Here is a 22,498-nt window from a genome sequence, read left to right as displayed (position 1 = left end):
TTAGTATAGTTCAGCACACATTTCAAACCCCTACCCACTTTATCGCGACTAGACCATTTTTGTCTTCTACATGTTATTTCGTATAAAAAACCGCTTTCAAACCTAATTTTGGTCTCATGCACAGCAGTAAATCTACCAGCTCTTGCTTGAGTTATGCTCCTCAATAGCTCAGCGGTACAAATCGGGTTTCGATATCTGGAGTTGGCAAAACAAATATAACCGATTGTATATCTTTCTGCTTAATAACCAACCAAACGATTCAATGACTACAATAATACGAGATAGTTTGTTATCGAACACAAACTTACAGAACTGGCTATCTGTGTTGTCTATAACTGGTATCGAAACCCAGCTTTTAGTGTTACATGGCTTCAGACTTTACGAGTAGCCAACTGATAGCATCATAGTGAGAGTAAAAACGTAATTGAGCATAATGTATAAATTGTAATATATATATATATAAAACTCATTAATTTTGTCTTGATATAACCACGTACACAAGGATTGCCTTAATAATAACATGTGATACTTCAGATATTAATATCGGGGACGATGCAGACAAAAAGTGAAAAAAAGTCTTTTACTGGGCTTCATTTTGAAATACAGACTGGGAAGACTTTATGGATACGCGAAAATAAACGAATTGTTTACCAACTCGTTCAGCAAAACATTGAAAATCATTACGTAATAAAAAAAGGAGTTTTTGGATTAATTGACTAGTAAGTCATGCGTACCAAGAGTAGTCGAGTAATTGAAAATAAATGTAAATATAATTTTTCAATTACTTAATTATTTACTTGTCGCGCCACAAAACATGTTTCTCGTTTATGCTGGCTATTATAAGTTGTACGGATACAAGGCGACGAAATGCTTTCCAAGTATTTCTTGAAAATGAGTTGAAAATTCTACTTTACATGATCATTTTAGTAACGTAGTATGAACGTGTTTTCTATTGTTGTTATTACAGTAATAGGTTTGTATAATAAATATATAAATTTTCTGGTGTATGAACAAATTTTAACCTAAAATTTCAAAACAAGTCATTATTTTACAACTATAACCAATTATTAAAAGGTATGATTATTTTGAAAGACATATGAGAAGATAGCCAACAGTTCGAAGCCACTTTGAAAGTGGAAAACTTGTCTATATATATTGAATTTATTTTTCGTGGATTTTAATCACTTGTGGAATTAAAATGATTCGTTTAAAACGTCGTCTAGTAACTAGTTCAATAGGGAGGTTGTCCATTACACAAAACGTCGTCTAATTACTAGTTCAACATGGAGGTTGTTTGTAATTCAAATTGTCGTCTAATCACTAGTTCAACAGGAAGGTTGTCCATTATTCAAAACGTTGTCTAATCGCCACGAAACCGCAAAAATCATATTAATTCAAATGTTTTGGCATTTCTCCAGTATTACTTTATTATGTCAATAGTTGGGTAAATTACTTCGAATCTTCTTCTATAGTGACACATATTTGCATGTTAGAAAAATTTTCAAAATGTAGGAAACGATAAAAAATCGATTTAAACAACTTGTGAGGTTAGTTCTATCCCATGGTGAACATTGCTTACGCCAACCATAGAACTTAGAGGTTGAACAAGTAAAACGTTTTTGTTTTCGTTAGAAGTGAACTTCATCCATGATATATGTTTTGCTGTATGTGAAAAACAAATTGTCTGCTTAATTTTGTGTGTTTTTTAAATACCATAAGTATGTAATAACAATCATAAAACGAGATAATAAAATTGGGTCAATTTATTATTGCGTGACCCATAGGTGAAAGTGGGTGGATCGTAACGTACAAAGGTTGATAGCTTATTAAACCCAATAACGAGTTTAGTGACACCCCAGTCAAAACCACCTTTAAAACACACAAGGTTAAAACAATTATATTAAAAACCGATTCGTTAGAAACGTTTCGTTTCGACACAGCCTACTGTCTTGCTCATTGGCTATTTCACTTAGCTCGAAAATCCATTTTTTTATTATTTCCTTTTCTTCTGGAATCTGAGGATGTGACTGAGGTTGAGGGACTTGGTGACAGTTTAACTCCTTTATTTCGCGCTTTATAGCGTATCCGTACGCCTTATAATAGCCAGCATAAACGAGAAACATGTTTCTTTAAAATTGCCAGGCTACACTGTCAACATACTTTTCAATTAACTTGCTAATTATAGCAGGATTCACTCTTCAGTTGAAGCCAACGCGTTGCCAAGCAACAAGAGAAACATAATCTCTCCTGATTGGCTCGAGACAAAATATTTCCTGAAAATGTTTCTTGAAACTTTTGCTTGTATAGAAACGGAAATACTTAACGTACAAAAGTGTGTGTTTTTCTTCTAGCATAGCCAGATCGGTTTATCTTCTGTATCCTCCGGGGGGAATCAAACCCTTGATTTTAACGTTGTAAATCTGTAGACTTACCGCTGTTCAGTGGGGATAGCATACAATAAGAAACGATTTGTTTTGAAACACGTTTTATCTTGCATTCTAGTCATGTTTCTTAAGAGGTAGGAGGTGTTTTACTGTGAACTAAAGGAACCTATAAAAGAACATAGATAGCAGTATTCCAAATACGCTGATAACAAAAATCTTCATAAATAACGGAATTTATTGGCCACCACAATTCTGAATACAACCAATAACTTCATTATAGCATTAAAATTTCATATAATAATATAATCATATATTTATATAACACATATATAATTATATAATATTAAAAGTTAGAAGTAACACTCTAATTGGTTGGACAATTTTAACAAAAACAAGACACAGTTCTAAAATAAAAGAGGCCCTACTTCGTCTATCTGGAGTCTCTCTTTTTTTAGGGCTGTGCCATGTTTTTGTGCAACGTATTTAACGTTGCGTTATTTTTAAATTTTAATATAATTAATAACATATAAATATTTCCCATTTTCTTTTTTAAAGAAAGAACTGTCGATGAGCACTATGAAAAGCACATTCCTTTAGTATTGGCTTTTGTTACTATTCAACATATGTCAGTTCTAACTTCCTGGAAACTGGCCACATAATAATCAGAGTTCTTTGTTTTCGGTCTTTATTTCTAAGTATTTTTTGCTACAGAGTGTTTCTAATCATTTTAACCTGACTGATGATGTGAAAAATACTACAAGTACCACTTTGGCTGTTTCACATGTAATAGAGAAACAGAAACTGATATCTGACAAGAAATGTTGCATGAAATACCAGCAACAACAAGGGGTTTTCAAAAGAAAAGTTAAAATAAAACTATTATGTGGGGGGAGTTTAATTTTTTTTTACATTTATGAACGATTATGTGTTTGTGTTGCTTTTTTATGGCAAACCCACATCGGGGTATTTGCTGAGCCCACCGACGGGAATCGAACCGCTGCTTTTAGCGTTGTAAATCCGTAGACTTACCGCTGTACTAGCGGGGGGAAGCTTATGAACGATTACTTGAGCAACAGAGAGAAACACAAATGTGTTGATACGTTTAGCTGTTTCTTTAAAAAATGGATTGTATTTATAATTGACTATTTTCTATTTTTACTACACTGAATTTTCCATAAGCGAAAATTCCTGTAGTAGGAGAAATATAAATAATTTGATTGTTGGCTAGACATTTCGGGAAGGTCATAGGAACAATAGAAGGAACAGAAAGAATTTGACTTAATAAGAAACTCTAAAAAGGGGGAAGTCCATCAAGATAAATATATGTATAAACACCATCTTGTGTATCATATCCTAAAATGTGAGAGGGAAGTCAGTGATTCTTTAAAGAACCTTGATCATTTGAATTAAATTCCCATTGTGCATTTCTTAATCCCTTTTGCCATTTTCGCAATAATTATTCTACAAGGATTAACATCGATTGACGGTTAGAATGGCAGTAGTATGTCAGTATTAGAGATGACTCTGAGACCTAAAAATCAAAACCGTTTTGTGCTCCATACTTTCTGAACCAATTAATGAGCGTAAATCTGCTCAGCTATAAATATAATGTGCTTGTCATTTTAGGTTTGTGATTATTATTTTGACTATCATAAGAGTAAGATAACGTTTATGTTGCATTTCGAGCCTAGCTATACGAAGGCTATACGCACCAGCCATCCCTAATATTGAAATGATGGACAAGAGAGAACACCACACATCATTAATCCATGGATGACTCTCATAAGAACGATCAGTGGAATTTGATTGTCACTCCGATAACAAACCCACGGCCCTAACGTGAGGAGCACAGTTTTTGTCTTTATCAGTAACGGAACATGAACTATTGGACCTCAGTACCACAGTTTGGCAGGTTAATAAATTAACTATGTTTGACCTAGCAGGAGTAAAGATGCTCATGATAATTGTTGCAAATTGATTTTTCTCTATGATGAGATTAGTTAAAGTTGTTCAATATTAACCAATGTGAGTAGATTTTCATGTACAATCAGAGTGTGAGTAGTTTTTTAGCTGCAACCAGTTTGAGAAATGTTCTTCATCTGCAGTTAGAGGGTGTGTGATTTTATCTAAAATCAGTGTAAGAAAATTGCTTTGTAATGCAATCAGTGTAAGTAATAATTATTTATATTTTTATGTTAAAACTCAGAGTATGAATGAAGTGTTTAAGCTGTAATCATTGTTTGAATAGTGTTTCAGTTATTGAGGGTTAATTGCACTTTGTTTGAACAATTTATGTATTATATTCAGGGCGTGTCGCCACAGATACTAGTTGTGACTCAAGGGTGGCATGGTTGATACTCAAACACATCGTTCTTCATTAAAATGATACCGTCGATACATTTAGGACTGGAAACGTTTATAAAGCCGTCTTTAAACGAAATATTTACACATCAAGATTGTGAAGCGAATCAGATCCAAATAATACATCATTTTCGAAGAAGGGAACCTTCACTTTTCACGGTGAAAATGAAGAAATTTGCTTGGTAGAATATTTAAGACAATAATTGGTTATAAAACTATTACACCTAACCTAATATAAAGCAATAAATTACCTCAAAATGAAGGTTATAGCAGCAAAAGAAATCTCTCTGGCCCCAAATGCTACTGTGAAGAAATTTACCATATCTTCTTGGGCTGTTAACAGCGTATTAAAAATGGATTTTATGTTTATTAGGGCTTAAAAGGTAACAATGTTCCAGACAAATATCAAAATCAGTGGTTGTTACCGTGAGAAAGATGACCAAAGAAACTGGAATTACCACAATCCTGTTCGACAATATGTTTCTTAAGTATCTTGATGCTGTTTCTTAAAACTTGGTCTCTAAAAGATGGTGTCCATATATAATAGATTTTCTCTAGGAAAGTTTGTCAAGATATGTCATTTAATACTGCTTTTATTACACTTTGTAGAAGTTTGTTACAACGTCACGCCAGGGATATCTGCAATGGCTGGGTATACGGGACACGAACCATGAGATCTGGCACACTAGCTTCTAGATCAATCCCGACTTCGTTACAATAGAAATATGGTTTAAGCCAATATTGTACAATCATAACAATCAAACTAAACAGGATCAGCTATTGAGTAGTTCCAAGATAGCACAGAAGAAAGTGGTTCTCAGCGTAGCACAGGAAAAACAAATGTGGCACAGGTCTGGAACATCGTTTATACAAAGTACAAATATCTTTAATGTAGTTGAAAAGTAAGATAAATATTTCACCTATAGTCAAAGAATGGTTTTAATGGTTAGGTATAATGGAGATTTGTGTAAACTAATAATGGTTGGTTGGTTAAAATTTCACGCAAAGCTACGCGAGAACTATCTGCACTATCCGTCTCCAATTAAGCCATAGAAAACTAGAAGAAAGGCAAATAGTCCTCACCACCCACCGCCAACTTTTGAGCTATTCTTTTACCAATGAATAGCGGGATTGATCGTCACATATAACGTCCCCATGGGCGAGCATGTTTGGTTGGACGGGAGGTGGGAAATGATCTCAAATTGTTGTGTATTTTTTAACAGAATATCAAAACTCTGTACCCTTGAGAATACGGATATTGTAGCCTAATAGTATTACTTTTATATTACTTTTAAAAGGAAAGCAACATTTAGTAAGTGATTTAAAAAATGAGTAATTTCGTCGTAGCTTTATAATTACGCCATTTTATCAGCAATAAGTGACTGCTAATATGTTCTTACCATATCGTGTGTTTTTAGCAGCGTTGTTAGTGTTTGCAAAACTTTGTAATTATTCATACGAAGGAAAGCATTCAGCAAATGTTTATAGGCCAATTTAATAAGAAAACATGCTTTTATATCAAGTTTGCAAATACATATATCAATGTTTATTTCAAATAAATTACATTTGAATGTCTCTACCAACTCGTAACTAAGATATATTAGCTAAAATATCCACCTTTTTTTATAAGCAACTTGAACAAAACCAGAGATAATTTATATGGTTGCTTTAAAACTGCTTCTCAACAGATCCAGTAGATAAACGTATCTTTAACTAAGTTCTCTACGAACGAACAAAACTTTTTATGTCTTTCTTTCCTTCAGGCTTACCCTTATCTTTTACTAGGGGTGGCACGTGATGGGTGGGATGGGGTGAGGGTGTCACTGGGAGCACGGCGTGTTTGTGTTGGACCTAGGGGTGCTGTCATGTCAAGTTAGAGTGGATGTTACGATCTATATATGTTTAGAATGTAGATACTTAGAGCTCGAATTGTTTGTTCTGTTCTGGGTAAAACGATAAAAAGTCCGACATTCTCAACCATATCGAAACGGCATCGTGGAGTCGAAATGCCGGCTCTTTAGTTTAAACAGCTTATAAATTGAACAGTTTGTCTCTTAAATGTCAGCTGGCAGTTTGAAATGTCAGTGAAGAGAAATAGTCATCACGAAGAACCGTAGGCAAAAGGCGATTCAGGTAATTTTTTTAGCTTTACTTATATATACACAACAAACTAAAAAATACTAGAAACGGTTACCATTTAGAGCCATAGACAAAACACGATTCAGATAAGTTTTTTAGTTTTACTAAAGTAGTCAAACAAAAGCGCTATTTGTGTTGAATTATTAGTAGTGCAAAGATAAGGCACTAAAATTCCTTTAACCTATATAGCGAAAGGTACATTAAAGCTTTATTATAGCGTGGACGCACAGGCTTGTTTTAATTTGCTCCTAACATTTAGTTTAAGTCAAATTTTGTAAGCCATGAAGAACGGCTAAATTTGTGTCGCATTTAGTGAATAAACTGTTATAGTCGACTTGTGATATGTTCATACATTATTATTCGGAAGGCTGAACTTTGTTCATAACTTATTTATGAATTGTCAGTTAGAAACTTTATAGTCGGCTGTGGTGATTAGGGTTTTGCTCTCACTTTTTATACAGTCGCTTGTAAGGGTTTATTTTAGTTTTGTAGAAATCTCTTCGAAAATTTATGCTTTCTTTTGTCATTTTTATTTCCTGCTATGTTTTAGAACAGAATTCAGAGTTTTATTATCTGTAAGAAATTCTGCAAATACAGAGGAAGGAAAGCAATAATAACAAGTTGATATCAATTATTTCCTTACTTTTCTCATAAATCAACTCATTTCCAGGTAGCAGACAGCTGTAGCCACATCAGGAATAAATACTTTAGAAATGGAAGAATCAGACCACATCTCATCTTGCCTGAATATGTGAACAGTTGTTTGTACTAATTTCTTTTAGTGTTATATATGAAATTATATAACTAACTGTGTTCCATTATTCAGCCATATCCATCTGATGTAATTATACAACTAGCTGTACAACTATATCAGTTAATTTGTCCTGTTAAAAAAGAATAGTTTTTTTATTATATCACTGTTATAGGTATTGTCGGTTTTCTTTATATTTGTTAACATGTCCAAACAACAGCGTGTTATATGCGCTTATATTTAATAAAGCATACTGACATATGTCGATACTTTTTATTTTATTATGATATATAAACATATAATAAATATATTTAAGCTACACGATGATATTCATACATTTCAACTAAATGTAACTAAAAACGAATGTATGCATTTAGTGTTATGTGATGTATACAGAAATATAAAATAAATGTTTATTTGTTGATGTACGTGCTGTATTTAGTATGATGTGACAATATAAAGACATATACTGAACTATACACTCTGTGTTTATAGAAGGAAAATATATAAGTATGTTCGACCGTTCTTGAGAATTTGGGAGTTAGTGTAATGGATTTCAACGTCCAGAATAAGTTAGATTTCCTAAACTAGTGTCTTAAGAATTGCTTAAAATTGTGCTGTTTTGATTTTGATAACATTATTCGTGGAATATGCCTCAATTAATTGATAATTTATTTTAATTTTATTAGACCTTGAAGTAAAGTCATGATCGTTGATTAATAACAGTATAAAACTCGTACACTATTTTCATAATCTATCATGTTTTCGGAAATATTACCTAACTTTTCAATGTATTATATATTCCGTCCATAATCATACCTGGTTAATATTTATGTGCTATATATTCCGTCTACAAGCATACCTGGGTAAGATCTATGTGTTCTATATTCCGTCCATATTCGTGCTTGGTTAAGATCTTTAATATTTAGTAAGTTTCAGTTCATGACCCCAGTTTTTTGTTCTATTCAACGAAATATTTTTCTTTTGAGAATCAACAAGTAATAAAGTTAATTCAGAAAACATATTTCAGATACCAGAAACGGTAGCCTGAAGGTTATCCTGGGCCTTTTCTTCAACCTCTCCCGCTTTAAACAAACCCAAAAAATAACAGCAAATTCTGCAGTCAGTCAGTAGCAGCACACCACCAGTCAAGATAAAACAAAAACGCTGGTTCCCTTCTCTAGTGGCGAAGAAATGCTTTCCAAGTAAGTATTTCTTGAAAATCAGTTGAAAATTCTACTTTACATGATCATTTTAGTAACGTAATATGAACGTGTTTTCTATTGTTGTTATTACAGTAATAGGTTTGTATAATAAATATATAAATTTTCTGGTGTATGAACAAATTTTAACCTAAAAATTTCAAAAACAAGTCATTATTTTACAATTATAACCAATTATTAAAAGGTATAATTATTTTGAAAGACATATGAAAAGATAGCCAACAGTTCGAAGCTACTGTGAAAGTGGAAAACTTGTCTATATGTATTGAATTCATAATTCGTGGATTTTAATCACCTGTGGAATTAAAATGATTCGTTTAAAACGTCGTCTAGTAACTAGTTCAATAGGGAGGTTGTCCATTACACAAAACGTCGTCTAATCACTAGTTCAACAGGAAGGTTGTCCATTATTCAAAACGTTGTCTAATCGCCAGTTCAACTGGGAGGCTGTCCATTATTCAAAATGTCGTCTAATCAATAGTTCAACAAGAAGGTTGTCCATTATTCAAGACATCATCTAATTATTAGTTCAACGGGGAGGATGTCCATCATTATTCAAAACGTCGTCTAATCATTAGATCAAAGGAAGGTTGTCCATTATTCAAAACTCTTCTAATCACAAGTAGAACAGAAAGGTTGCCATTATTCTAAACATCGTCTAATGACTAGTTCAATACGAAGCTGTCCATTATTCAAAATGTCATCTAATCACTAGTTCAATAGGAAGCTGTCCATTATTCAAAACGTCGTCTAATGACTAGTTCAATAGGAAGCTGTCCATTATTCAAAACGTCGTCTAATGACTAGTTCAATGGGAAGCTGTCCATTATTCAAAACGTCGTCTAATGACTAGTTCAATAGGAAGCTGTCCATTATTCAAAACGTCGTCTAATGACTAGTTCAATGGGGAGCTGTCCATTATTCAAAACGTCGTCTAATGACTAGTTCAATAGGAAGCTGTCCATTATTCAAAATGTCGCCTGATCATTAGTTCAAGGGCCCGGCATGGCCAAGCGTGTTAAGGCGTGCGACTTGTAATCTGAGGGTCGTGGGTTCGCATCCCCGTCGCGCCAAACATGCTCGCCCTTTCAGCCGTAGAGGCGTTATAATGTGACGGTCAATCTCACTATTTGTTGGTAAAAGAGTAGCCCAAGAGTTGGCGGTGGGTGGTGATGACTAGCTGTCTTCCTTCTAGTCTTACACTGCTAAATTAGGGACGGCTAGCACAGATAGCCCTCGAGTAGCTTTGTTCGAAATTCAAAAAAACAAAAAAACAAAACAAACACTAGTTCAATAGGAACGTTCTCCATTAGAATGCTAAATGACGTCTAATCAGTAGTTCAACAGGGAGGCTGTCCACTATTCAAAACGTCGTCTAATCATTAGCTAAACGGGAAGGTTGTCCCTTATTCAAAACGTTGGCTAATCAGGGAGGTTGTTCGTTATTCAAAACAGTGTCTAATCAGTAGTTCAACAATGAGGTTGTTTATTATTCAATCACTCGTCTAACCACTAGGAGGTTGTTCATTTCGACAGCTTCCATGTATAACATCACTTGTACCATGATGTACCATCACTAGGTATTGCTACATTGTGCAGCGTTATGTAATATCGTAAATAAAGTAGATCTACAAGAAGTGTTATGTACTTTAACATAGTTTTATAGTGCCATTTTGTGTAAGAAGTATCGTGAAGTCAGATGCTGTGTTCTAGTATAACGTGGTATTTGCGGTTAGAAATGACGATGCTATACAGAAGTTTACTCGCGCTTTATAAGAATCATGTTTTAGGTCTGCAGTTTCTTTTGTAATCTGTAGTAACAAGCTTCTGTCAATCTTAAGTTACATTCTGACAGACCTTTCAAAAAGTGGATGAGAGCTTGTAAATGTTTGGTTTGTGAGCCCTTATTAGTCTTAACATCCTGTTTGTTATCTAACAAACGGCACCAGAAGAGGTGTCTGGGTTCATTGCAGTATTTTTTGTTTATTTAGAGAGATTGTTAGATTCTCTTTTGTATTAATCTCTTTCACTTTGCGGATGAAGTGAAGGCATTGCTTTTGATTAACTTTGAATTAACTTTGTTTGGAAGTCTAAAGCTCATTACTGTTTTAAAGACTCTGACGGGAAAAGTTTTTTGTTTTTATGGAGAACATAAAGGTTTAATTGTCCGAAATCTTGTATTTTAGCCATATATCATTAAACAACATTCCCGACTTGGCGAAGTCAGAGGTTAGCGTGTTGAAACTATGAGTACGATGCTTCGTGTTCTACTGGCCGTTGCACAGAAACGCTCTTTTAGCTTCGTGTTCTTCTGCCCGTTGCACAGAAACGCTCTTTTAGCATCAAAATCGTGGGCGCACTGTAAGAACAGCGGATCACAATATTCAATCAAATGCGAGTAGCCCAAGAGTTGGCGGTAGGCGCTGCTGACTAGTTACCTTTCCTCTAGTCTAATGTAATGGTTGGAAGTTCACACCATGAATCAAATATATACGTATCAAACATATCGCTGTGGCGCCACGATTCGTATATGCGGCGACACACTACAACTTTAGAATATGCAAGTTGGTCTTGAATCAAGTATTATCAACCCTCTGTAATGACAAGTTATTTGTGTTACATGGTTTAAGGGCTCGGCATGGCCAGGTGTTTAAGGCACTCGACTCGTAATCCGAGGATCATGGGTTTGCATCCCCGTCGCACCAAACATGCTCGCCCTTTCAGCCGTGGGGGCATTATAATGTTACAGTCAATCCCACTATTCATTGGTAAAAGAGTAGCCCAAGAGTTGGCGACGGGTGGTGATGAATAGCTGCTGCCATCCCTCTAGTCTTACATTGCTAAATTAGGGACGACTAGCGCAGATAGCCCTTGAGTAGCTTTCCGCGAAATTCAAAACAAACAAACTAAACACAGTTTAAGAGTACCGTATATATAACTATACAAGGTGAAACATGATGTACTAGTAGTATTATATGGTGTTGTGTGAGGTAGCATGATGTAAAATAATAACTTAGTGTTGTGTAGGAAGTGTTAGTGTGACGTAAAAACCCAGTGAAGTGTTGTGTCATGTGGTGTAATGTGTGGGAAGTGTTAGTGTGATGTAAAAACCCAGTGAAGTGTCGTTTCATGTGGTGTAATGCAAAACAGATTTGTATTGATTGCAATGTTTTCTTTTGTGTGTATAATAGTGTAAAGTATCGCGTAATAATGAGTGATGTAGCATAATGAAAAAATGATTAATCATGTGTTTTGATGTAATTACCATAATATAAAGTAAATAAATATGCTGACTAGTATAGCATGTTATCTAGTATTGTCTATTATATCTTATAGTTAAAGTAGTGTTGTGTTGTGTGACACATTGCAAAACAATAGTGTAGTGTGGAATACTGTATGTTTAAGAGTAATGTGGCATGTTGCACAACAGCGTAGATATTATTGATTCTTTTTTACAAGAATTCTAAGTAAAGCTGTGCTTACAATAACCTTCTCTCTTCTACGTTTGTTCTTCAAATATCCTATTTCACTTAATAGGTTTACTCAAATATTGTTAACTAGCTGGATACCCGTCCCCTGAACAGAAGCTATGTAAATTCATGATTAATGAAAGGTTACTTAGGGCTTGAAAAGTTGCTTACCTGTATGTAACCGTAAAAAAAAAAAAAAACACGCCAATAAAGACAGCAAAAGAAAAAATGTGAAACTGCAAGTTTGCACGTATCTCTTCATAGACCCAACAAACCCTCATACCGCATTTGGTGAAAATCCATCCATAGGATGTGAAGTAGTGGTAAAAAGGAAAAAATGCTGATAAAATCACAAAATACAAAACTGAAAATTTCTATGCATTTTGTCATGGACCATTGAACCTCATACTAAATTTGGTGAAAATTCGTGCACAGGGTGCAAAGTAGTGATGAAAAAACGCCCATAAAAACCGCAAAACGCATAATTCAAAAGTGGAAATTTGTATGTAAGCCTCGCATGGGCCTAATGAACATCCTTATTAGTTTTGATGAAGATCTAGCTAAACTCTGCGAAGTAGTTACATGCACAAACAATATTGTTGTTGTTGTTTGAATTTCGCGCAAAGTACGCGAAGGCTATCTGTGCTAGCTGTCCGTAATTTAACAGTGTAAGACTAAAGGGAATGCTAATTGCTAACTCTTGAGCTACTCTTATAACGCCTCCCCTCCACACACACACGCCAGACGACGAACATGTTTGATGTAACGAGCCCGTGACCTTCAGATTACCAGCTGGGCAGACAGTACTGTTATATTTATATAGATTTGGAATGTGTTTTATCAAGATTTCGCTTAATGTTTTTAAATGAATAACAGCTATAGAAAATAATAAACATAAGCATTAAAAGACACTGTCGTTTGAACTTAGATATGGCGGATAACAAATTTTACTGTCTCATAAGATACTATAGGTCACACTTAACCCATAGAACAAATTGATATCACAACAGAATAGTTTCATTCTTCATTCAGTAACTTTTCGATATTTAAGTATTAGAAACTGAAAGCATCATAAAGGTAGATATTAAGAATACAATTTAGAACCTTTAAGTAACAAATTAAACACTGGTAATAATAATATGTACAATTCTAAATATAGCAGAATAGCTTTAAAGATCAGACAAGATAAGGAAAAAAGCGGACTAGGTTTTAAAAAATAACACGTTATAAATACAACAAAATACGTTAAGGAAGACATGATTATTGAATAGAAGTAGTAGACACAACCCGAAGTATTTGAGAAATAACAGAGAAGGCCTTAGAAATAACATTATTAAAGATAAATAAAGAATGCCTAGAAATATAATTCAAAAATAAAAGAGACTGAAGGTTTGAGCAGCAACATTAGAATAAGTAGGATGAGCTGCAGTGAAGGCATTTCTATATCTTACTAATGGGTTGTTTCTCTTAACTAAGACTGCCAACACCTTCGAGAACGAGTATTTCCGAACATTCAGGCCTCAGAGATAATGCTACCTGTATTCCAGTACCATCTGTCACTAAAAAAACTGATAATTATAAGGAGAGAGGTCGTAATGTGACTTTGGCTGACAGTCGAATGATGCTCGATAATACAGGTAAGAAGTTATTAGATTTAAAATTGTATTTGATCTTTTTCTAATTAATTATCAAAATATTGGATAAAAACTTAATTAAGTGACCTCTATATTTGATTTTTATCAACACCTATAATTTAACAAAGTACTTTTTGTTGTTCAAATGACATACTTCACAAATTTAAATACTAAGTTAATGTATGTTTTCATGTTTTAGAAAGCACAGTTACAGGAGTTACAAATTGTAAAACACTAAAAACAAAACAGAAATAAACAGTGAATCTTCAAACAAAATCAGTAAATTTTCGTTTCGTAGTGACTGAAATGTAATGACATTATTTCAACGTTCTCGTATTGTGGATTACAAATCAGAGTTATTGCCATCTGTTGGCACTTTCTAAATAATATGGAGGAACAAGGTCTACTGATGAATTTTTTTTGTTTGTTTTGGAATTTCGCACAAAGCTACTCGAGGGCTATCTGTGCTAGCCGTCCCTAATTTAGCAGTGTAAGACTAGAGGGAAGGCAGCTAGTCATCACCACCCACCGCCAACTCTTGGGCTACTCTTTTACCAACGAATAGTGGGAGTGACCGTCACATTATAACGCCCCCACGGCTGGGAGGGCGAGCATGTTTAGCGCGACGGGGATGCGAACCCACGACCCTCGGATTACGAGTCGCACGCCTTACGCGCTTGGCCATGCCGGGCCACCTACTGATGAAGACAAACATGGTTGAGAATTTCGTTTGGAAGTTTTGAATTTCCTGCAAATCTACAAAAATAGTGCAATTGACCATCCGCTTATGACTCTCCCTCGCCTGAAATGGCGAGCATAATCGATGTGACAGAGACTTAAACCTGCGCCCCTCATATTGCGAGTCGAGCGCCCTCCCCACCAGGCCATGCCATGCCTATGATTGAGGTAATAATGAAACTCACACAGGTACACACACGCACGCACGCGCATATATATATTAGATTATCAGCAAAATCTGAAAATAAGATGTTTTGATATATGAGTAAAAAATGATATAAAGGTCGTATTGACATTGACAAATATAAGCTTAGAAAACACTGAGAAGGAGCAATCAGCATATAGAATTAACACATAAACCATTAAGTAAGGAATCAAAGCATTAAACTTACTAAACAGCAGAGCAGACATAAAGAAATACAAACTTAAAATGAATGCCAATCCATGATTCACAATTTATAATACATGAATTATTAAAATGATTTAAACAGTTTTAGTTAGAAAGATATTTTTTGAAATAATAAGTTTTTAATATAAAGTTCCAGGACTGTAGACCTATTTGTAATGCTGGTAAAGTTATTAATAGATGGATTATGATCTGATGTTTCTTCACCTATGAGTATTGCTGAATGACAGGTTATTAATATGTAAAGACCAATTCTATTCTATAAGCCTAAATGCTAATAAATTCTAACTTTCAAATTGTGCAGTACCATAATCAGTGATGACGAGAAACAGTACCATGTAAAGTGTTTTCTCAGCCCAAACGAGCTTTCTTGCAATGTTAAAGAATAGCTAAAACTTGTTAATTTTAATAACATAACTTTCTTAATAGTTGACCAAGTAAATGTTTTTCAGAATTAAATTTTAGGATTTTGTATAAAAAAGTGAAAAAAAAATGTACCATTCTAGTTTTATCTGTTTTGACTATTTTAAACATCTTTCGTTATCATTTAGTTTGGAACATATTACAAACTTTTGTTTATTAACTATTTTAATCATGAAATAATTAAAATAAAAAAATACTAGTGCTGTTGCTAGTGACGGCATCTCTTGGGTTGACTGACAAACTTGATAAATACAAAGCGTCACCTAGAGACGTTTATACGTGATAATAATGAATATTGATTACTCCGTCTTCCCAGATAGCTCAAAGCTCCGTTTTTACCAAAACAAAGTATAATTTTCTAGTGTTTCTGGGTTGTGAAATGCGAAGTGTTGAAACAAACATTTTTTCGTGCTGAAAATTTAACAAAGGATTTTGTGTTTCTTTTACAAGTTTCGTATCGGTGTTCTGTACATTCTTATTAACTTCCGGTTGTGTATACTAGCTTGAATACATGGTAAAGCGTGCATGGAAGATTGAATAATACAAATGGCTTGGATTGCGCAAGATCCAAAGTGACTGAACACCACAAGTTTTGATTGCCAATTTTCGTTTTTCCATTCGGCAATTTATTTGGACAACACTTTTTCTACTTATTTGAATCGAAAACAAAGTGAAATCTAATTATGTGTGTTTTATTCTTTCTTTTGTTAATTGTTGTTGTTATAATAAACTTGATAAAAAAGGCACTCGAGTAACGACTGTACGTTACAAATCCTAAATCGTGTAATCTCACCGTCCACGAATAATCAGGGAATAAAACCCGTGTATAGTTTATACAGCTGTATGTATGTTTGTTCAATGATGTAGAAAATATATAAAACTTAAAATTTAATTTGAGAACGAGCAGGTTGTGCGTAATATTTCACAACCAATCAAAGGTTCGATTTTAATATAGCATACGTTGCTATGATACGAAACCGTGTTCTGTCAGTGTTTTGATAGGCATTACGCAATATATGAAATTAGGCGTATAAAGCAATATTTTTATGAAGAATAAGGAAGACATTTAGAAGAGTATTATGGTCGAACATTACCGGTCTTCCTTTCCTCTGCAGTACAAAGTATAATACGTCATAGTAACAATATAACCAGAGCTGTAACCATGTCATTATCGACAGGTATGTGTCACTTTCTTAACTTCTGACGTGAAAGAAACATGTACGCTAACCATCAAAATACATTCGGGAGTTTTGGAAAATTGATAATTTATATATATACATATACATTTATGTTCAGTATCTGAGGAAATATCTCAAAGCAAGACCTCAACACCTAAGTCTTTGTGAAATGTTTGAAAGGAAAGAAAGACGTTAAGTTTAAACCATATTTATTTGTATACTTGTTATATTACTTATTACACTATTAAGCATACATAGTTCGTTTTTGAAATAATAAATATTCAGTGTTTAACAGGCCTTCACTATGTTTGATTAATGGAGCCCGGCATGGCCATTAAGCCTGTTAAGGCGTTCGACTCGTAATCCGAGGGTCGCGGGTTTGAATCCCGGTGGCACCAAACATGCTCGCCCTTCCAGCCGTTATAATGTTACGGTCAATTCCACTATTCGTTGGTAAAAGAGTAGCCCAAGAGTTGACGGTGGGGTGATGACTAGCTGCCTTCCCTCTAGTCTTACACCGCTAAAATAGGGACGACTATCGTAGATAGCCCTCGAGTAGAGCGAAATTAAAAAACAAACAATGTTTGATCAGTGTCATGAGAACGTTGATAAAGCATGGATGCCTTCTGTTTTCCGAAAATTGATTGACGTTACGTGGACAAGCACACTATACGAACACATAAAATTTCGGAAATTGTCTCAAAAACAAACCTATCACCGTGTTCTAATCCTATCACCGTGTTACATGAAGTGTATATAGTCAAAGAAATAAACTGGTAACAAAACGTAATGATAATAGCATTACAAAGTTTGTGTTATAATATCTAAAATCCCGCCATTTAAATTTGTTTTGCAAAATTAAACTAGATATTTAAAAGGGGCAGTTGTGAAAGTTTTTTAAACGCATTGTAAAACAAAGTATTTAGAAATGCTTTGGCCTGGCATGGCCAGGTAGTTAGGGTGCTCGACTCGTAATCTAACGGTCGCAGGTTCGAATCTCCGTCACACCAAACATGCTCGTCCTTTCAGGCGAGGGGCGTTATAAGGTCAGTCCCTCTATTCGTCAGTAAAAGAGAAGTCCAAGAGTTGGCAGTGGGTAGTGGTGACTGCCTGCCTTCCCTTTAGTCTTACACTGCTAAATTAGGGGCGGCTAGCACAGATAGTCCCTGAATGGCTTTGCGTGAAATTCAAAACAAACCAAACAAAAATGGTCTATTTAGTTAAACTCTTAACATTACCAGATATCCATAAGTTACTTATTTCTGTAGTCTTGTGGCCCGACATTGCTAGGTGGTTAGGGCGGGCGCTCTACTCTTAATCTGAGGATCGCAGATTCGAATCTACGTTCACCAAACAGGTGCTCTTTCAGCCGTAGAGGCGCTATAATGTGAAGGTCAATCTCATTATTCATTGGTAAAAGAGTCGCTTAAGAGTTGGCGGCGGGAGGTAATGATTAATTGCCTTTTCTCTAGTCTTTCACTGCTAAATTAGGGACGGTTAGCGCAGGTAGCCATCGTGTAACTTTGTTAAAAATTCAATCAAACCAAACCAACACCTATACCATTATAAATAAGGTTTAGTAAAAGGATACAGTTAAAAATGAACAAATTCGTGACATGTGTATAAAAACAGAAATTTGGTTAAAAATAATTAAATCAAAATTAAACATAGCTCATGCATCCAAAACTTCATTGTACAGAGAAATAATTGCGTGAACAGGCGTTGCTAGGCACTGATACACAAGGCCATGTTCTGATTCTATTTAACAGTGCTTAAAATACACAGTTGGTGTCTTGAAGAAAAAAAAAAGTTCAGAAAACTGTGATAGATGTTATACTGAAACGCGGAAAATTTTTGCGTTTATGGTCCCAATGCACAAATTTTTTAAGTACCTAGTGACACCTCTGATCGTGTATCATAAGAAATGTTGCATGTTCTCGTACAGTGAGAGGTATTGTCGCAGATAAGAGCCCTGGCGCTACAGATGACATGTTTAGAATCTGTATGTTTCATTCACAACAAATTTTTGAACATTTAACAGTGCAATTCTGTGCAGGATAAACTTATGTTTGGAGGATTTGCCAAATATTTTTCCACGAAAGGATATTCATATAAAGAGATTATTAAATTATCTAGAATCAAAGCGTGCAACATTTTGTAAAAGGGGGGCCTTTATCTTTCTTTATGAAAGTAAGACAACTCACGTAGCCCGAAACAAGCATCATACAGTAAAACACAGTGAAACTCTATCTTTGAAGATGTAGAAGAGAAATATAAACAGTAGTTAATAAAACTGCTAGATGTAGGAGTGATTTTAATGAGTGTCCAAATAAAGTTAACCATAAGATAATGAGCCTATAAATCCTGATATCCTACAGAGTGCCGGAGGAGCACAGGGTAGAACAACATTAATGCGTGAACAAGGTGTAATAAAAAATACTAGTAGTTTATATGCATCTCCAGTTGTATTAGTTCCTAAAATCGACGGTTTGATACGGTTTTGTGTGGATTTTAGAAAGGTGAACGGCGTAACCTTCAAATACTTATGTCCGTTATTTAATATTCAGGATAAACATTGTATATGTTTTAATTATAATTCTTATATGCTTGTTTGTAATGAATAGATACACAATTTTATAGATAGAGTGAAGTTAGTGGGAAGTAAATCCTGTTATACGAATTTTGTATGTTGTGGTCACGTAGGTTGACATGTTAAAAATAATCCTACTAGCAGTACTTAGTGATTAACTCTCTAGTTCTCAGTTGATAAGAATGATTGGCGCTAACTCTTCGTTAAATAATAAAAAAATATTAGTGTAGCCTACCGGATATTAGGTTATGAGTAGAGGTTTCTGACTGTTACGCCGTTCACCTTTCTAAAATTCACACAGCACCGTAATTTACCGTCCTTTTTAGGAACTAATACAGCTGGAGATGCTTATTAACTACTACTATCTTCTGTTTCCTCTTGTTAAAGTATTTCCTTTACACATTTCTTTACTGTGCTTCTCTGGCACTCTGTAGGTGTTTTGTGCTATAGGCTTATTATCACTTAACACTATCTTATGCTTAAGTTTATTTATATTTTTCTTTTACATTCTCTATGGTAGAGTTCCACTCTTTGTGATGCCTGTTTCTGTTATGCTGTTCAATAGTGGCTATTTTCTCTCTACTGCTAACTTTACCTACCACTATGCACGCATATAGTATTATTTTTCCTCACTTATTTTTAATACATTAATTGATATCATGTTTGTTTGTTTGTTTTTGGAATTTCACGCAAAGCTACACGAGGGTTATCTGCGCTAGTCGTCCCTAATTTAGCAATGTAAGACTAGACGGAAGGCAGCTAGTCATCACCACTTACCGCCAACTCTTGGGCTACTTTTTTACCAACGAATAGTGGGATTGATCGTCACATTATAATGCCCCCACGGCTGAAAGGGCAAGCACGTTTGGTGCGACGGGGATTCGAACCCGCGACCCTCAGATTACGAGTCGAACGCCTTAACCCACCTGGACATGCTAAGCCTTGACATGATGTCTCTCACAGACACCTTACTGATATAAGCAGCTATATAAACTCCTGTTTCTTCTATTTATATACGCTCAATTAAGTCTTCTACTTTAGTACCAATAATAAATCGACTTTCAGGAAGCACTGCCATTATTTCAACTATTCTTACTTGCACTATTTTTATCCAATCCTCCTGTTGGAATAGTCTATTGCTTCCGTCATGCAAAAATGTAGAATAATCAAAGGGATCTGACTTACCATTTCCCTGTTTAAGTTTGTTCATCTTACTTTACCTTACTTTCTTCTTAGCATTCTCGGAATTATTGTTATTATAACTATTACTACTGATGTCTTTGTTAGGCTGAGGAATTTTCTTGTTTATTGCGTATTCTTATCATGCCAGCTCTGTTTTTTACCGCTGAATTAGAAGTGTCAGTGCTTTTGACGCTTGACCCTTAGCCTTGCTAATGCTAGTGTTCAGCATCTGACTATATTTAGTCAACGAGAAGATATTTGTTGTCGTAAGTTTAACATAAAAGTCTGAAGGTACTGATCCTTCAAAACTTAAGATCTCCATTTCTTTCTTCTGGTAAAAGATATTTTAGTGTCGTAGTCTTGTAACAAGTCTTGCTCTAAAATACTATTTGTCTCTAAATATGTATTCTCAGAGATGTTGAATGAGTGTCTGAGCTTCAAATTTCCTATTCTTAGTTGAACACTATATTTGCCTAGCATTTTAACAGGTTGTCCTAGATACCCTGTTATAGACGTTAATATACTTTTAAATATTCTTCCAAATTATTAGATAATAATGTTGGACTTCTATCTACTAAGTCTATACTTAGTAAAGAATATCAAACACTAGTGTCAACTAAAAGTTGACATTATATATATCCTTTATTTGAACTACAACTGCTAATGTAACTTAGTTGACAGTTTCTTATTCCAAAATGCCGGAATCACTTCTAATTTTATTCCGTAATTCCGGTTTCTATCATTGTTTCTCACGAGCCTTAATCTGAAAGTTCCAGCCTTTGGAGCTTTTACGTTCTCCACTTTTGATGGGCGTCTGCAGTTTCTTGCCATGTGGCCTTTCAGTCCACAGTTAAAACAAGTTATATGCTCATTATTTTTATAACAGTTTTTTTGCCACATGTCCTACCTTATTATAGTTAAAACATTTTAAATCTTCAGGCTTAATCTTGTTTTGCTTCATCAGCTTGTTTTATCATTCTTACTATTAGTTACTGTATTTATAGCACAATGTTAAGGTCTGTCAATATGTCTTTCTCGTATCTCTTCTCTGTTACCCACTTTGGTTAAATCTGACAAAATTGCTTTAGGCGTATTTGATTAATTTAAACTTCTGTTGGCTGTGTTACTAAGCAAATCTCGCTTATAATCTGATTTTAAGGTATTCTGGATATATCAGTTTGTTTGGGTGTCGATAAGCTCTGTATGATCTATTGTTCAGCTCTTGCAGCTTATGTCAAAACACCCTGACTGATTCGCCTCGTTGCTGAGTCAAGCTGTATATCGCTGTTATAATTGTTTTGGATGTTTTTCGATTTCTATAATATTCGACTTATCTTGGTACAAAATATTGAAAACTTTTGGTTTCACACAATTCATCATAAACCTTAATGTAATGATTTGGCGTTAGCTTGATTTTGATTGAATTTGCTCTGCAATGAAACACTAGTGAATGAAATATTAGAGTGGTACATTACTAATGAAAAAGTGCAGCGCTGTTCGTTGTATATACTGAGGGAACTCTTGTATAATGATAAAACATATCTTGGTTAAATCATGCTTGAAAATATTTGTGGCTATAAAACTCTCCAAGTAATTTCAAACGTCTAGATTTGGTTTCTTCAAGAAGCAAATCCAAGTAACCGCACTTATAACATAACTCATAAGTGGTTATGTGTGTAGAACGATGGTTACCTAGGATTGTGGGATACCACACTAGGATCTCGGTTTGACTCGATTAATTTTAGTCTCTCTCTTCATTTTTGCTTTGCACCCACTTCCAGTCATAAGTAAACCAAGAGGCCAACTGACTAGTTTGAAGTTTAAAACTGCTTATGTTATGATTAAAGACTGTATTTGTTCACGTGTGTCTGCTTCTTTTCCTTTTATAACCGTATTTCATTATTTGCTTATCGGTTCTGGACCCGCGTTATATACTTGTACCTAACTGTTGATTATGCGTGTAACTGAATACTGCAGGATTAAGAAACAAACTTATTGCAATAATTGATTTTTCTAGTA

General features: G+C 34.6%; 1 protein-coding gene across 2 annotated transcripts in view; it reads left to right on the top strand.

Moving 5' to 3' along the window:
- The window catches only part of LOC143237657 (uncharacterized), a 46,123-nt gene that overhangs the window by 5,681 nt on the left and 17,944 nt on the right, over positions 1–22,498 (top strand). The window contains exons 2-3 of one of the 2 annotated variants that reach the window (XM_076477150.1): positions 8,666–8,840; positions 13,805–13,965. In XM_076477150.1, the coding sequence (XP_076333265.1) occupies positions 8,830–8,840; positions 13,805–13,965 (172 nt within the window). In that variant the 5' untranslated portion in view covers positions 8,666–8,829. Of the gene's footprint in view, positions 1–8,651; positions 8,841–13,804; positions 13,966–22,498 lie in introns of both variants that reach the window. The other variant, XM_076477151.1, reaches the window with a different exon arrangement.

The sequence above is a fragment of the Tachypleus tridentatus genome, chromosome 13 (genome assembly GCF_004210375.1).
Source record: "Tachypleus tridentatus isolate NWPU-2018 chromosome 13, ASM421037v1, whole genome shotgun sequence".
Lineage (NCBI taxonomy): Eukaryota > Metazoa > Arthropoda > Merostomata > Xiphosura > Limulidae > Tachypleus > Tachypleus tridentatus.
Note: the sequence above shows the minus strand (reverse complement) of the source record. Positions and strands in the feature narration are given on the sequence as shown.